This window comes from Hippichthys cyanospilos, chromosome 3 (genome assembly GCF_059441005.1).
Source record: "Hippichthys cyanospilos isolate Australia breed blue-spotted pipefish chromosome 3, RoL_Hcya_1.0, whole genome shotgun sequence".
Classification (NCBI taxonomy): Eukaryota; Metazoa; Chordata; class Actinopteri; order Syngnathiformes; family Syngnathidae; genus Hippichthys; species Hippichthys cyanospilos.
Genome location: NC_142371.1, coordinates 27,609,487 through 27,627,868, shown reverse-complemented (window position 1 = coordinate 27,627,868; position 18,382 = coordinate 27,609,487). Strand labels below are relative to the sequence as shown.

Below are 18,382 nucleotides of genomic sequence, written 5' to 3'. Positions count from 1 at the left end.
ATACTGATTGATGAGCCCTTTAGTGTCTCTTTGTAAAGTTCCTCTTTGCTCTGCTATTCAGTTGGGTTTGCAACTCTTTTGTCTTTCAACTTGACCTTGGACTCCAGCCGCGTCCTGCATGCACGCGTTTGGACTACTGCAGTCAAAAGACATCGCCTTTTCTAGTTTTTGTAATTAGTGGTCCTTGAGATAGCTTATTTGTACCAGGAGAGGACGATTATTAATTTGACGAACCTGTTTTTGTTAATTCTCCTTTGAGGACCTTTTAAAGGATAAAAGCTGCACCTTGGACTCATTAAGCGTTAAAAGAATGCTTTGAAGCCATAGAAGGAGCATATATGCAACTATTCGTCGGTAGTTCAGAAATTAGTCTGTTAGCATGGCATTTCTAATCACAATTTAAGAAGAAAACAATGCAGGGTGTACAGTATGTGTTTGCGTGCATGAGCTGATGTGCCTTATTATCTCTTGCGCAGACCTTGATGGTCTCCTTTGCATGTCACGTGTCTGGCCCGGGCCAATAACCTCGCGCTGGTTCCGTGCGGGTATATGGTTCCCCTGCCAAGGAGTCCCCGTCGGGGTGCATTCGATCGAGGGGGGTTCGAGGAAAAAGAGCCGCACGCGTGCACGTGTCGGGACATGCTATGACCGCGTCACTGCTGTTGCACTCGCACTGGGCCGAACCGCTCATGTTCGTCTACGACAGCAGCGCCGAGGAGCGCGCCAAGAACATGCAGGACGCGCAGTTCCCCGGGGGGAACTTTGCGCCCAACCAGTGTCGGAATCTGCTGGCGCATCCCGCCTCCTTGGCTCCGAGCAGCGCCACTTACGCCAGCGGGGACCTGCCCGCGTCCGGCGTCGGTGAACCGGCCAAGCAGTGCAGCCCGTGTTCGGCCACGCAGAGCTCGCCCAACGCGTCGCTGCCATACGGATACTTCGGCGGCGGCAGTAGCGGCGGCGGCGGCGGGGGCGGCTATTACCCTTGCAGGCCGGTGTCCCACGGCTGTGCCAAGGCCTGCGCTCAGTCCTCCTCCTTCGGGGACAAGTACGCGGATTCGTCGCTGGCCGCCGAGGAGTTCTCCAGCCGGGCCAAAGAGTTCGCCTTCTACCAGAGCTACTCCCCGGCTCCCTACCAGGCGAGCTACTTGGACATGCCGGTGGTGCCCGCGCTGAGTGCGCCCACCGAGCCGAGGCATGAGCCCCTCCTGCCCATGGAGCCCTACCAGCCATGGTCCATCACCGCCAATGGCTGGAGTGCAGGCCAAGTGTACTGCGCCAAGGAGCAGCCCCAGCCCACGCCTTTGTGGAAGTCATCCTTGCAAGGTGAATTCATATGCTAAAAGTTCTAATCTGTTATTCAATGCTATGGAAAGAAATACGTTCGTGTTGCCTCCTTGCATAAAGATGCATGGTTTGTTTCTACAGTTATTTTCCCCATTTGTAATGCGTAGTCATTAAAAACATAGAAAATAAAAATAGCAGAACGTAACATTTCCTTTTCAAGGAGAAGTGCAAGTAGCTTAATTTATTTAATTATGTTTAGTTCCGTGTCATTAAGAGATGATTTTATTCATGCCTAAGTCCAATACGATTTTCTAATGCACAATGACGGACGACACGTGTAAAGAAATAACAAAATGTTAGCTTTACTCGCATAATTAATTGGCTTCAGCTAACTGTTACCGTCAACGTCCACAGAATGAGCCATCTTTACTTTAGTATTTTACTTTTACAGTATTTAAAATGTATTATGGTTCACTAACAACGAAACTAAATATGGTATATAACTTTTATGTCAAGACATATTTCTTAGAATTTGAAATGATTCAAAGTCACAACCACAAAGTTTTTTCTTTTAATTTGAATGTTTTTGAAACATTCCTGCAATATTCCATCCACCAGTTGTAAAACGAATATTCAAAATAATATGTAAAAATAATCATTTGAATGAAAGCACTCACACACACACACACACACACACACATATATATATATATATATATATATATATATATATATATATATATATATATATATATATATATATATATATATATATATATATATATATATATATATATATATATATATATATATATATATATATATATATATATATATATATATATATATAATTTGCATTGAATCTATTCTAAAGACCCTTTTCTGAAGAGCAATTTTACGATAAAATTTGACTCTTTTTAGACTGTAAGAGTAAAATGTGTATGGAATTTATTTATTAAGCATTTTAGTGAAAAAAACAACGCTTTTCTACCACGTAAAATGTTAATACACTCACCACATGTTAGTCATAGCATTTTCTCGTCAGATATCTCACTCCCCACACACACAATGCATGGAATACCATTTATGCATTGCATTTTCTCGTTAAAAATATATATTTCCACACAATAAAATACTATTTTTGACTATATAAGTACATTAAGAAATCAAAGCTCGTCAGTTACAGTCACTGTATTTTTGTAGTGATTTTCATTTTCGATGTTGCACATTTTATTCTTATTACAAAATAGCAATGCATATTTTAAATGATCATTTTTTTCTTAACGATAAATCCCCACAACTCGACTATAACATTATGAGTAATGCAAGAAAGAATATTTGCGTTTAAAGCATGATAGTTTTCTTCCTTTTTTTTTTTTTTTTGCGTGTGCGTTAAACTGGCATATTTCTTATCTTGTCCCCTCCAACATTCAGGAGTAGACAACACATGTGGCGCTGGCGTGGACAGTCAAGTTCGCCGTGGCAGGAAGAAGCGCGTCCCATACACCAAGGTGCAGCTCAAAGAACTGGAAAGGGAGTACGCCACCAATAAGTTCATCACCAAGGACAAGCGCAGGAGAATATCAGCACACACCAACTTGACAGAGAGACAAGTTACCATTTGGTTTCAGAACCGGCGCGTAAAGGAGAAGAAAATCGTTAATAAATTCAAGAGCTCCTGTTAGCTCGATCGTCTATATTTGCTTTTGGGGAGATTAAAAAATGGACACAGACGTGCCTTGATCACAAATAAAATGACTTATTATTTATTACCTTCATTTTTGTCACCAGAGTGCCTCCTTTCACGTTTTTTTCCTCCCTCCTCAAGTTTTAATTGAAAGCAGTCCACGCGGAGCGTTGACAGAAATCCGGAACTCGCAACAAGCGTGTGTGATAAATTGCTTCCCACGCATATTCGTCTTCATTAGACTTCCTTATTAATTTTATTAAAAAAAAAAAAAAAACAAGAAGTCAAAATTCGAACTATATGAAAAAAGGCGCTTGTGGAGTTTCGCCAATTTTTTACTCTTTTAATTTATAAATCACCAATATGTCTTTATGAATCTATCACAAAAGCTATTTAGCTATTTGAAGTCCAAATGAACTAATATGAAGCAAGTCAGTTCTTGTGTGGTTTGATATGCTTCTAAGAATTGTATTCTTGTGATCCATTTGTGACTTCATCCCATACATGTCTTTCATTGTTTTGTTTTTTTCAAATTCCTTCTATTAAATGATGTTTGACATTTTTAATCACTTGTAAGAAAAAACTTGTCTGATTAATAGGGTGGTTGTCACTGCATGTACATTTCTCCTTTCTGTCAGTCATTGTGATTTCACAAGAAAAACAAGCAAGAAAGAAGGAAGACGTATTTAAATTTGTAAATATTTTTTGGCATAGCCAAATAAAAATGTCAATAAATGTTTCTGAGCATCTTTAAAGGCGCGTGTGTGTTCCTGGTTGATGTTTTAAATGATTGCTGACTGAAGTTGAAGTAGTTTCTCACTTGTCATGATAGTTTTTATCTAGGCTTGCTATTGGGGTTTTAGAGCCATCTAGTGTACAAAATCTGCTGTTACACTATGAATGCAGGCAAGACTTCCAGATTTTACTCATGAATCCGACATTATATGCTAATTTATCCGAATAGTTTACCACGATGAGTATTCATTTATTTTGTTTCCTTAATAGCCACAGAATGAGAAAGATTAGAGCAAGGTAAGTTGTTTGATTTTTTTTTTTCTTATAGAATGTCCTTATGCCTTATAAGAGAAGTCGAGTCTAAGATTTTTCTATGCGATATTCATTTTGCAAAATCGTCTTATACCAAAATTTCCATACCGTTGCTTGGTGCTGAAGTAATTAATCACTCCCACGATTCGGTTTCGACCAAACTCAGGGAATAGTTGTGAGTCGTGATTGGTTTAGCCGAGCAACTGTGATGTCATTTCCAGTTGACAGCAAATGGCAAAACGGCCGCCTCCAGATATCGATTTAAATGGGGGATTTATTGCTCCGTTAATTGTTCACAAATATAGAATGCCGTGTTAAGACTCGTAGGGTCGCATGAAAACAAAAACTGTTTAGAAAAAAATGGGTCTTGACTTTTCATCTAATTATACTAATTGAATGTGTGTTATCACGCAATTCACTTCTGCTTTCACAGCGTAAGCTTGCTTATGCCTAAAACAGATGTTTGTTTGGCTTTTGTTCCGATTCGGATAATGTAATCCCTCTATGGTGCAAGCAAGATCTTTGTGGCGTTAAAACTTTGTCAAATGTTTCATTTTTCAGATTCCGTTTGTCTGCAGCCACCATTGTGTGGCTGTAACTTGGTGTCATTACGCCCTCTAACGGTAGAATATCTCAGTTGTACAAAAAGTGAAGTGTCCAGTAGGTTACCATGATTGGCAATTTAACAATAATGTATAGGATTTTTATTTTCTAGACCTAAGTTTAATCATACACTTGAAAAGATTAAACAGTACAAAAGAATAGGTTTGATGTCATCTTGCCCGTGAATAACCCCAATTGTGTAAAGTGGATAAAAATGTCAATTTAGCTAAATGAATGAACATCTTATTGATGTTCATGACCTCTGTTTTCTTGACATACAAAACAACATAACGAACCTTAAAAAAAAAAACAATTATCTAATCATCAACTTGTTTACTTCTCACATACTTTTTTCCATTGCCGAAAGTGAGTATATTACATAAGTCAAGTCAGCACAGAAAGTACAATTGTTTACTTGTTGCTTTTGGTCATCCTCTTAACAGCAGGCTGGGAGAGAAGTGTGGCTTTGACTTCACGGCAGACATGTTTTTATTATGACTTCCATCCCAGTGAAAAGCGCCTCTCTGGGATTAATGCAATAACACACTTTATAAGTGTCTGGTTAACCCAAAATATTTATTTGAAAACCTCTTTTGCTGGGCCAAACACGACAGCAGCCTGCCACTCTGGAAGCTTGAACTGTTCACAGATGAATGAGAATCAGAGAAGAATGACCAAAACGTGTTTTCATTTTAAAGCAGGTAAAAAAAAAAAAAAGTTTGTGTGTGAGCCATAAATTAGGCAGTACAGAACATTTAAAAAATGTCAACACAGGAGGACGCTCTGTGATATATGTGACACATGTGGCCACTCATGAAAATAAATTACAGTTACATATATATGTCATAGAAATACATTCACTTGTAGACAGAATAAATTAGCACAACAGTTGTATCATAAAATACACTCTAAAAACCTTTGCATTAAAAATAACCATATTAAAAAAAAAAAAAACAATACAATGTTTGGGTCAATTCGACCCAACTTTCTGAGTTGTTTTGCACAAAAAAAGCCCTAAACTATGTCAATTTGTGCATGTCCACTAAAAAAATTGGGTTATTTTGCATCAAAAAAAGTTGCGTCGAAGTGCGTCTGTCCTTTTACCCATACTGTATTTGGATTATTTATAACCCAACTGTTTACATTACTAAAAAGAGTTAGGCTAAAAATAACACATTTATACATGCTAAAAACAGTTGTGTTGAAAAAAGAAACAATTAGCCAAAGTGTGCCAGAAAGGGACTGACCTTATTTATTGGGTTGTTTATTCAACCCAACTTTTTGCATTATTCAGTTGAATGAAAAAAAGTACAGACCAAATGTTTGAGTCAATTTGACCCTAATGTTTGGGTTGTTTTGCATAAAATCACCCACTTGAAATAGGCCTGTTCATACTAGGCAAACAATAAATGAGGTTGTTTTATGTGAAACAACCCAGGAAGTTGGGTCAAAATATTTTTTTGGGGTTGAGTAAAACAACTCTGAAAGTTGAATCAAATTGACCCAAACGTTTGGTCTGTGCTTTTCTGATACAAGTGAATAATAACCCAAAAAGTTGGGTTGGATAAATAACCCAAAAAATTAGGTCAGTCCTTTTTTGGCACATTTTGGCAATTTTTTTTGCCCAGCTGTTTTTAGAGAGTGTTTTGGGGAAAATATATCAAAGCAACATTGAAATACTTTAAACTGTAAGTATTACCATTAAATTTAAGAGTTTGGAAGCGTAACGAGACATGTATACTGCTGTTTTTCCCCCGTTGCCATGGTAACCTCATCTTTCGGGCTTCACTTATTTCATCTCTTGCTCAAGCCAGAGGTAGAGAATTGCATAGAGCGCGGGTGGGGTTGGACTGTCAGTGTGGAAAAACACCACATGCCATTTAGTTTTGCAGTGTTCTTTAGGCCGGGTCAGCATCAGGACTTTGGCAAAGCACGAAGGGGAAAAAGAACATGCAACGTGTATTTATATACTTGAAGAAAGTGTGATCTTTGAGGTGTGTGCATCCTTTGGGGTTTCTCTGAAGCCTCCGCCATCTTTCCTGCATAGACTTCTCTGACTAAAAGGCCATTGTGGTTTTGGTTATATAATGGGAGGTAAAATACACATACTTTGTTGAGAATTTTAAAAGTCTACACACCCGTTTGAGACCACAATTCATAAATTCAAAACTTTCTGCACCAACAATGTACCCTATGGCTGGTGAAAATTAATTTTTAAAGAGGGGACGTAAAATACACGAGAGAGTTGTTGTTGCATAGGTTTGCACACCCGCTTCTAACTGTGTGTGTGTGGCTGGGTTCAGAAAGAACTATGTGTTTAAATGCATGGTAAATGGAAGTCAACACACACTTGTCATCATTTTAAATGCCTCTGATTAACTCCAAATAAAGTTCAGTTGTTGTAGTAGGGTTTTTTTCTGATATATCCTATGATATCTAGCAGATGGCTGAAGTTTGTGTGCTACCACTGACTGGAACTTGGATTCATAATCTATAAGTCTTTTTTTAATATAATCATTACTGTAATGAATTTGAATGAATTAAATTTTATATTTGAGAAAGTGAGGTGCATTGGACATGGCTAAAACCTTGGGTTACAGTGCAATGCTGCGTCTTAAAGTTAAAATCACGGCATGCTTAAAAGAAGTTGATATATGGGTGCATAAATACCAGAAATTCGCTTGATCAAAAAATACATTTTCAATGTACACTCGTTACTGAATAAAAATATGAATTGAAATTTCTCATTAATAATGTTTTTGTTGTTATCAATAAAGTACATACCTTTAATCACCAAACTTTGCTGGAAGTGCCCACCGAATTTTCTTTTGTGGTCTATATATATATACGTATATGTATATATGGGTGCATGAATATTTGTTCAACTCTGTGTGCCCTGCAATTGTCTGGCAACCAGTTCAGGGTGTCCAGTGCCCAAAATCAGCTGAGATAGGCACCAGCAAGCCTGTGACCTTTACGAGGATAAGCGGCTCTAGAAAATGTACGGATGAATCTGTTGCTAAAAATATAAAGTAATAATGCAAGAGGGATTATGGGCATATATGTGCAAACAATGGTTCAGTTATAAGAGGCTCTGGAGGCAACCTGCACTATAGCTTGAAATGCATACTGCAACATTATGTCATTATGTCATTGCAGATATTGAAATTCTTAAAATTGTTGAATGTACAGGAGTTTTTTTTTTTAGATGATGGTGGTATTTTACTATTATTAACATTTTTATGTTTTTATTTTAATGTTTATTACATACAGTATATTATCACATATTTTTGTTTCTAATGTTGATAGCATAATATATGACCCACTTTGTGGTTTTCTTGAAGTTTACGGATAGTTGCACACTTGCACTGCGAAGCCGCTATTCTTTGGCAGCATCACTTTATGAGTCTAAACACGATTGGACAACATTGTTTGCAATGCTTACTGTCACAAAAGAATGACTTAATTTCCGTTTCTATCGTCATCGTGGCCCTTTTTGACATTTCTGTCTTGATTTATTCTTGGCATGCTGTCTCGCATTACAGGACAGACCCACTTGAGTTTTTTTTAGGGGGGTGGTGTAGTGGTGCACCTGTTTTACCATTTTGAGAGGGCCTATAGACCACATTGTTTGAAAAAATTGCGAAGTTTAACTTTTTTATTCACTTGATATTCCTGTGTAAATCTACCGGCTTATCTTAAACAGAATGAGTATTGCCGTGAACCGAACTTCGGGAACCACTCCCACAAAAGCGCGACGCCATAAATTGTTTATAAACCAATAGTATGGTTTCCTAAATCATTAATTTTCAGTCATAAATTATGTGACGTGGTCTCGACGTGTGGCAGGTAAAGGTGCTGCCACATTTCAAGTCTCTCCTCCAAAGGGGCTTAAGCAGAGGTGGACTCATTATTTGGCAAACGGCACATCATTGTAACTGTTATTGGCGTGTTAACAAACTAATAATAGCTCATTTGCAAACCGTTTATTATTCCTTTCGTTAGTATATATTTTGCATACTGCCCCATTTGTTTTACTGCAAATTTCCAAGCAGTACTTTGCCCACCAGTATTAATTAACTTCATACTTTAAAAAAATCTGCAAAGTTTTTAAGAGCCTGATTGTTTGATATAAATGCCATTCACCAACTGGGTCTCCAAAATTGTAACTAAATAATAGGTCAATGCGTGCAATTTCAATTTTCAACGTACTGGCCCATTCACGTCACCATAAGGCAACTCACTCTGACGTCACTTTCAAATTCAGACTATCAACACGTTTTTGTGTTCACCTCAGTGTCACGTAGATGAACGTTATTTAAAGGTAAAATCTGCGCATGCGCGTTTGTTTTGACTGTCAAAGTAGACCTTTTTTGCGGGCGCCTATAGCATACATTTTTGACGTTAAAAAAAAAACACATATAAAAACAAGCATAGTCTGCAGCTCTCTGAATTATATATATATATATATATATATATATATATATATATATATATATATATATATATATATATATATATATATATATATATATATATATATATATATATACATTTTTTTTAGTGTTTAGTGTCAAGTTTTATTTAAAACTTGACTTTAGTGTGTTGAAATCTGTGTGATTTGCAAAATGTCTTCAAAAGTGGATTCAACTTCGAAAAGTGTTGAACAATACATTTGATAACTATTGTTATTATTTTATTGAAAGCGTCATTAATTTCACGAGAGGGTGTCACGTGGCGGTCCGGCCTATAAGCCTGCTTCAAGGTATGACTGCAGGAGTTTGAATTGGAGGAAAGGAAAAGCAGCGTTAAAAGAGACGCAAGTGCCTTCAAAATAAAGACGCAACATTCCCCTCCTCCCCGTGTATTTTCCCTCTGGTCGCTCAGCCAAAGGTTGACTTTATAGCGGCGGGCGAGCAGTTGACTCACAAGAGCAAGCAAAAGCTCCTGCGGGCCCATTGAGGCGTGTGTCATGTAGTGCCAGTGGTCACATGGCTCGGGATCGACATGGATCTCACGCACGCACGTCAGCTCAGGACGCCTCACTAAAGTCACTGCAGCTCACTCCGTCAGCATGATGACCCCGAGCTGAAGGAGGACGACAATATGGATTTGGATGCCGCTGCCAATATGTATTTACCCAGCTGCACTTATTACGTGCCCGGAGCGGACTTCACGGCTCTGCCGCACTATCTGGCCCAGGGTCAGCCCTCCTGCCCGGTGGCGTACTCTTACCAGTCGCCGGCTCTTTCTCAGGTTCCGTCCGTGAGGGACGTGGCGTTCAGAGACTACGCCGTGGACAGCGCGGCCAAATGGCACCACGGCAGGGGGAGTCTGCCGCACTGCTACGCGGACGACGGCTGGAGCGGCCCGCCCCCCCGCGGAGGCGACGTGCCGGGGAAAGGCGCCTCCTCCTCCGGCGTCTCCTCCGCCGGCGCGCCGGGGGGCTTCCACGCCGGCGCGGCCAGGAACGGCGTCCTGCCGCAGGCTTTCGACCAGTTTTTCGATTCGGCCTACTGCGCCCAGGAGCACGGGACCTGCACGCCGGGCCAGGACAGGCTGCAGGGCTCGCTCAAGGCCAGCCCCGCGCCGGCTCCCCAAGCTCCGGGCTCGGACACGGCGGAGAGCTGCAGCCCCAAGTCGTCGCCCGGCCTCGGCGAAGACCGGAGCGGAAAGGGAGGCGGTGAGTGAGCCTGTCACTCTCCGCGTGCTCTTTTAAAAGACGTTTTATACGCTCCTTTTTAAGGTTTATGGTTCTTAAGGTTAATGGAGGGCCTGACAAAAAGTATGTTATAAACGACAAGATCACGTGCTTGGGCTTGAAATTGGCCGTGAGGAGTTTAAAGTCATCATGCATGATTCCTTTTGTGGATCATATATTGTCATACTCTTGAAAAGTTGCTCGAATAAATAAGCTCACGTAACAATTTTACACTTTCTATGGAGCCCGCGCGTCGAAACATTAATTAATAGCATTGACTCACTTTGTCAATAATCCCCATCTTCGCCATACGTTTCGTGTGATATTTCAAAATCGCTTACTCGCATTTTGCTGTTTTATATTATAACTGACACTTCAACCTCAATCGCGAATCCACTTATATTTTCGTATTTTCAGACACGCCAACTTATATAAACAATGAGACGCGTTGGCCGTCATTCTATTTTATCACTAAACATTTATGCAAATGAGCGTTTTCCCACGTACGTTTATCTGTATGTTCGAAACGGTACATTTTCTTTTCTTTTCTTTCTTTCTTTAAATATGAACTTTAACTGTACAGTAAATGATTATTATTATTATTATTTTTTTTTTACTGGTCATAAACTACACACACTCTTAGCTCAACATAGGCAACAACAACGTGAACACTATAGCGCCCGTCATGATTTTAGACAAATTTATGTCTGTTTTTTATAAACAAATAAACATTTTAAACAAGTATTTTAAAGGCACAACTGCGAGTTTTGCAGTTACTCCTTGTTGCTCCAACTTTTCTTCAACATTTCTAAAGTGATTCGCTACTTTAGCAAAGAATTAACATTTAAACTTGACCACCTACCTCTCCCCGCTCCCTATATTAACTATTCGAAAACCCAGAGAAGCGTTTAATCCAACTTTCAAGCCTCTGCTTTTAAGAGCTGCTTATAATTTAATGAGCAATATGTGTACAAATTTACTGGGTTTCAGGGATTTAATATGCAGCTGGCCTGACCAACATGCAACACTTTACGCGCAGCCCAGTGAAACCCAAAGCGGACTATAAAAACTGCACTTGATACTTCAAGTCTAAAAGTCCTATTGACTTCCACGATTGTTTAAAAATGATTTTTAATTCATCATATCAGTATTTTATGGCTAGGCCTTGAGAGGACGGTGACACTTGAACCCTGAGCTCATTGTACGTAATCCCCCCATTCCGGCCCTAGTAAATATGGAATTAAGATGCCTTTTTTTTTTAATGATTCCGATCAGGTGTCCAGAAGGCGCGCAAGAAGAGATGTCCATACTCCAAGTATCAAATCAGAGAGCTGGAGAGGGAATTTTTCTTCAGCGTTTACATCAACAAGGAGAAGCGGCTGCAACTATCCCGGATGCTCAACTTGACTGACCGACAGGTGAAAATATGGTTTCAGAACAGGAGGATGAAGGAGAAGAAACTCAACAGGGACCGTTTACAGTACTACACCAGCAACCCACTGCTATAAAACATGGACGAGAGACACGTCAAACACCTGCAAGACTCTATTGGGAACTATTCAAAAGTCCAAATGAGTTGCCATTAAACGTCCCTTTCGCTATTATTATTATTATTATTATTATTATTATTATTATTATTATTATTATTATTATTATTATTATTATTATTATTATTATTGTTGTTGTTGTTGTTGTTGTTGTTGTGATTATTGGCAATGCTCTTATGCTCCCTCAAAACACACACACTTTGTATACTCATTTAAACGCACGCACAGACTGGAATCGTTTTATTCGTATACTTTTAATATTATATTGTGCAAATATATATTGCAAATTGTGCAATGGATGTTTTTTGTGTTTCTGTGTGGCGTTGACATTTTCGGGCATATTTAACATCTACTTGAACACTGCATTGATCCAAATTGTAAACCAGTAGATTAAAAAAAAATCTCTGTAGTGAAACTAAACCCTTTATTTTGTCTTACATTTCGGCACGTTTAGTTCATATGCAAAACGCCTCCCCTCTCCAGCCCCAGTAATAGGATCTGCTGCAGCTTTTAATTTGATATCCATTACAAAGTGCTGGTTGCTTCCTGCAGGCTGCATCTGACCTAGCATGCCTGTCAGGGCACAAGGGAAAAAAAATCCCCCGCGTTTTTGTGATAAATTGGAAAGGTTGTTTGTTTGATTTTTTTGAAGTCCCCATCTAATTATTGAACATGTCTCTTGTCTCATGTTCTACCAAAACACAAGCAGTGTGTGCCTCTTAGGTTTTTTCCCCACCAGCAGGGTATAGAACATACAAATGGAGGCGAAATCTATACTGTATTTCATATGAATTGACAAAAAAAAAATCGTCTTTCCCCCCAAAAACTGGTTTTCCAAGAGCTTGAATGACCTGCCATAAGATAATATGGCTTCCTTATACCGTACATCCTGTGAGACTCCCAGGAATTCCGCTTTGATTGCTGCACATCCTCCCAGTTGCTCCAGTAACTTGGCCATAAAAAAGGCGGACTCGTCTGGAGCATTTGGAGTGGAGTGCAATAAAGCGTCTGAGAACCAAGGTTATTAACTGCGACTATAAGGAGGCTTGCAAAACAAGAGGTGCTGCACCATTGAGGGCTGCGGCTCGCCTTGGTGCAGCATCGGCACGACAGACTGTTGCAGGAAGATTCTGGATTGTAGTTCTCTTTTTTTCTATAGCGGCTGCATGGTATTGTGGCGCAGTGGAAGGCATTGCTGATTTTGCCCACTGGAGGGCGCTACACCGATCAATGTCAATGCCGTTTGATTCTTTCAAATTAAAGACAGGCTCCAGAGTTTACGCAGGTAAGCACGTGATTTTATTATTTTTTTTAATTCATGGATGTTCACTACTTTACTCCTCTTGAAAAGCACAAAGAAGACATTCAACTTCGTCGATAATGGTGTCATGCAATAAAAGTATTATTGGGCTAATTGCAACATTCAGATTGTGGCTCAAGATTGCGCAAAAATTATGGCCTCGTTAATAAAATCCAATTTTTCACTTAAGACATCACCCACAAAAATTAGCACTGCATTGACTTTCTGTTGTGACTTTCCATTTTTCTCATAATGTGTGTCCATCGGCGTTAGTGCGGCAAATCAAAGCAAATTTTGTAACAAACGAGTAATGCCTCAAAAGACTAAAATAAAGATAAAAGATAAAATCAAAAGAACCATACATCATTGATCATAATTTACCAACTTCCGACAAAAGAATGAAAACAATAAATAAATCCACGCAGTGGTTTCCATATATTTGTGCATTGAGTTTGTACCAGCGGAATTTGTTAAATGTGTACGAAAAACCAAATCATTTATAGTATTTTACCTATAGAGTTAAATATAAACACAAAGCGTGTCAGAATACGTATTTAGCAATAAAAAAATCAGACACGGCAGTCATATTTCCTCAATGAATTCACATTATTTTTTTCTAATTTTGTCAGGATATTTGAACTTTTAATACTTTTCATACGTTTTTTCATACTTTTAGTTGTATCTCACCTAAAACGACCAAACAACTAATAAACAACAAATATGACGCAACAAAATGACAACAAAATCAAAATGTAAATTATTAGGTCTGTTTTAAATCAAACTTAATCCAATAAACCAGTGAATTAATTTGATTCAATTTCAGAGCATTTTTTAATCGCATTCACGAAAATCGAATTCAACTGAAGTATGAAGTTCTATGTTGAACTAACAGCATTAACAGAACAGCGCGAGACAACTAACATTGTCTCGTACAAAATATTCTTCATTTTTACGAATACAATTAAGCGGGTTCAAAAATATAAATAAATGAAACCGCATCAAAATGCAGACGGAACTGATAAGAACTTTTGGGGTGAAATTTATGCTCCATCCAAATTTCCTGTTCATGTTCATATGAATCTTTACGTCAATATTTTAACGAAATATATTAGGCCGACACATAACATTAATTTGATGTAAAGAGGTACATAAGTATTTTATAGCCTATATTGTGGTTTAACAAAAACGTAATACTACATGATGTACATGATGCATATGCATTGTAGTATGTGTGTGTATGTGTATATATATATATATATATATATATATATATATATATATATATATATATATATATATATATATATATATATATATATATATATATATATATATATATATATATATATATATATCAATGTAGCGATATAGTGGACAAAAGTGAGTCGTTTAGTGTTTACGGATGCAATTAAAGGCTTATGTATTGAAGGATTAATTTTCACCCATTAAGAGAGGCACACGTTTCATGCTTGACGAGGCCAAATGTAGCAGTGGAAGCGTCAGAAATGATGAGCGCGACACACAAAAATAGGGGTCAAGAGTCCCAGTGGAAGACATTGTGGACCTTTTGGAAGTATGATGCACCGTGATGCACCTTTACTGCTCCCTTTTTTTTACAATGCTGTAAAAGCGGCCATAAAGCAATGCATTGTACAAGACTGTTTTCAGCTTTCAGCTGCCCCACTTGCTCAAGTCTGCTTCGACTTGCATGCACCGTGGATTTGCTCACGGTTCAACATCCCTTCATTCAAATGATATTTTACCCACAATCCCATGTGCATATACAACCCCCCCCCCCCCTTTTTTTTTTTGCACTTTTCTTGACTTCACCTAAACCGAAATATACGACAGACAGGAGCAGGCTGGGAGTGGGAGGAGTCTGCAGCCGCCTGCTCTTTTAATTGGCTGCGGGCTACAGTGAGAAGCGTGAGTATCGCTAATTATTCAGCAATGTTTTGCACAAGAAATGTCGGGCAGAATGGGCGATCTTCACCCTAGCACAGCCATGACATGCCCCAACAACCAGGCTGCCAACCCGTTTTTTGTGGACTCGCTAATAAACGTGAGGGGCGATGCCGGCTCCTACTATCACAGCAACGGCGTCTATTTGCCACCGGAATACTCCTACGGACTCCCCGCGGGCTCCTCGTGCTTCCCCGGCATCACCAAGCGCAGCGAGGGAAGCGCTCCGAGCGGGCTCCCGCCGTCCGCGCCCTACGCTCCGGGCATGGAATCGTGGCTGGAGGCGTCTCGCTCCTGCAGAGTGGAGCAGCCCGGCGTCCAGCATTTGAGCCAGCAGTGCTCCTTCTCCACCGCCATCAAGGAGGAGAACGCCTATTGCCTTTACGAGTCTGACAAATGCCCCAAAGGAGCTACGGTGGAGGACATCTCCTTCTCCGGAGCGCCTTGTCCGCCCACAGGCGGCAGCACCGTGCCGGTCCCCGGCTACTTCCGCTTGTCGCAGACCTACGCCTCTTCAAGGCTTTACCACCAAACCCAGCCGAGCGTGACTAACTTCCCACCGCAGAGACCCCCCCGTGCGCCCTCTCAACCCGCTCCGCCCGCTTCGGCAGTTTCCTCCGGACAGCGGGAGAGCCACGAGGAGGCGCCCGCGTCCGAGCGCTGCGCCCCGGCGGGAGAAGAGGACAGCCGTCTGTCGTCGGATGGCTTGTCTTCGCCGGAGCCTGCGGATGCGTGCAGCGTCGAGTGTGACGAAAAGCCCTTAAAAGGTGCAATACGCGTGTCTGCATCATTTCAGAAAAAAACATATTGTATATACATGCGGAAGTAAGAATAAAACCCAAATAATTCGGAATAAAAGTGCAACAACGGCACATGCAGCTCACACTGTGAAAATTACGCACGCTGTGCATCAAGTTTAATGGATTCGTGTTTTAACAAACTAGTCCCAGATTTGCAACACTCACAAGACAGATAAACAGAGACAACGTCCTTATTATATCACATTTGATCTTGTGGCTTTCGTTGGACTTCTTGCTGCAGATCGTACGTACAGGGACTTATTTGTTTTATGTCTTAAGAATGCATGCGTGGGCGTATATACAGAAACTTTGCTCATAGGAATCATTTTGAGCTGCAGTTGCAAGAATGAATAATACACTCTAAACCAGTTGGGTTAAACACACATACACACACACAATTACGGATCAAAAAGGACCGAACCAATATTTTGGTCATTTTGCCCTAAATTTCTATTTTGTTTTGCACAAATTAACACCCTAAAATGGGTTTTGTACAAAACCAAAAAGACGGGATTGTTTCAGACAAAACAACCCAGAAAATTGGTTCAATTGACCAAAAAATTGTGTCGTTCCTATTTTCTGGGCCCACAATTCGGTTATTTTTGACCAAATTGGGGGGATGGTTATGATTTGGTGAGCTTTGGGTCCGTTATTCCATTCCATGCAGACATGAAAAAGATCCAATTATCTTTATTGGGCGTGGAAAGTATGATAATTTACAGTACACTGTAACAGAACACCATTTAGCAACAGTATTAGCAAGTAATTTTCCCTCACCCCGCCCCAAAAAAGAAAAAATGACGAATCATTATTATTTAACTCCTTAGATTGGGGCTAAAGTACTGTAAACTCTTATTTCTGTTTTGAAAATGCGAGAAAGGCATTAACAAACTGAATGGCCGAACTTCACATTTTTATCAAAGATGATGTATTAAAATTTTGAGCTCAGGAAACTTCTACCAACGTTGTAGGCTAGGATTTTTGTACATTCAGTTTAATATTTAATGTTATGAGCAAAAGTCCAACAAAAACATCAGGAAATAACATCACTAGAGCACTTTCTAAATGACGCATTTTCTGTTCTTCTCGGATGGTCATCCACACCTGTTGCCTCACTTTGCACGGTGCATCTTATTTCCCAGATGCTGGCAAAATGGAGAGTCCGGCCAACTGGCTGACGGCCAAGAGTGGGCGAAAAAAGCGCTGTCCGTACACCAAGCACCAAACTCTTGAACTGGAGAAGGAGTTCCTGTTCAACATGTACCTGACCAGGGAGCGGCGGCTGGAGATCAGCCGCAGCGTGCACCTCACCGACAGGCAAGTGAAAATCTGGTTCCAGAACAGGAGAATGAAACTGAAAAAAATGAGCCGGGAGAACAGGATCCGGGAGCTGTCCGGGAACTTCGCATTCTCCTGAGACTAAGTTGGCGGACTCATCTCCTTCCATACCAACCGACTGTGAGAAGAAACAGGACCCACTATAGGCTAACTTATTGAATGTTAACATTTCCACTTTTAATCGTCGTGAATGTGTATTTATATAAATGACATTTGTAACCGTTGTGTTTGAAATGGTCAGAATGTGAAGGCAATGTTTGTACATATGTACAGTGAATGTGCATGCAGAATTACCCACTCGGTGTTACAGTAAGAAACTAATGAGTATTTGCACACTTTTGATGGTCAATATGATAATAATAATAAAAAAGAATAGTCCTCACAAATGCTAACTCTTCACTTTGTTGACACACTGCCCCTCTGCGTAGGGCTTATTAATATTCTTTGCAAATAACGCAGTGTTAAATTGAGTTGATTTTCCAATGACAAAAGTGTTAAGAAAATGGCACAGCTCAAAATGAATTCGCTTTTGACACCATTTCACTACTACTACTACTATTATTATTATTATTATTATTATTATTATTATTATTATTATTATTATTATTATTATTATTATTATTATTATTATTATTGTTATTATTATTATTATTATTATTATTATTGTTGTTGTTGTTGTTGGTATTATTATTATAACAAAGCAATTTGTGGTCACGCCTCTGTGACGCAGTTTTCAAAATCCATCCTGAAAACACACCTTGGCAGAATTTGTGAAATATTAATATATTTTTTTTTTTGAGTGGGGAAGACGGGGGCGTTTTCCGTATTTTCTTAATAGGTCTGTTTGGTTTCATAACAGTACTCTTCTGAAATGCCTTACGGTTAATTTTGATTCCCAGCACTAAAATAAAAATAAATGTCTTATCTCTCATCTTTCATGTTTCTTTCAAGGACGGGTACACAACATACAAATTCTGCCAGGGTACAAAAACATCCATGTGCACAAATGTACTTGCAAAGGGTACAATGTTAAAAACGTATAACTTCCAATGAAATAAAGTTGAATGCATTTCAATTCCTAATGACACAATGCAAAATGCATCACAACACTCA

The 18,382-nt window shown here is 39.4% G+C and overlaps 3 protein-coding genes across 4 annotated transcripts; all 3 read left to right on the top strand.

Annotated features, from left to right (window-relative positions):
* The first annotated feature begins 625 nt into the window (after window positions 1–625).
* On the top strand, window positions 626–2,969 carry LOC148426647 (homeobox protein Hox-A13b-like). 2 transcript variants are annotated; one of them, XM_088410652.1, is made up of 2 exons: window positions 626–1,323; window positions 2,725–2,969. In XM_088410652.1, exons 1-2 carry the CDS (start codon window positions 645–647, stop codon window positions 2,967–2,969), a joined length of 924 nt encoding a protein of 307 aa, XP_088266778.1. In that variant the 5' UTR covers window positions 626–644. The 2 variants fall into 2 exon arrangements, with proteins under 2 accessions (XP_088266778.1, XP_088266777.1); XM_088410651.1 differs by having other exon boundaries at window positions 2,719–2,969.
* Window positions 2,970–9,606: 6,637 nt separating this feature from the next.
* On the top strand, window positions 9,607–11,897 carry LOC148426646 (homeobox protein Hox-A11b-like). The gene is made up of 2 exons (XM_088410845.1): window positions 9,607–10,304; window positions 11,598–11,897. Exons 1-2 carry the CDS (start codon window positions 9,728–9,730, stop codon window positions 11,828–11,830), a joined length of 810 nt encoding a protein of 269 aa, XP_088266971.1. The 5' UTR covers window positions 9,607–9,727; the 3' UTR covers window positions 11,831–11,897.
* Window positions 11,898–12,938: 1,041 nt separating this feature from the next.
* Window positions 12,939–17,782, top strand: LOC148426645 (homeobox protein Hox-A10b-like). Its single transcript, XM_088410862.1, has 3 exons — window positions 12,939–13,154; window positions 15,021–15,898; window positions 17,074–17,782. Exons 2-3 carry the CDS (start codon window positions 15,136–15,138, stop codon window positions 17,346–17,348), a joined length of 1,038 nt encoding a protein of 345 aa, XP_088266988.1. The 5' UTR covers window positions 12,939–13,154; window positions 15,021–15,135; the 3' UTR covers window positions 17,349–17,782.
* The last annotated feature ends 600 nt before the right edge of the window (window positions 17,783–18,382 follow it).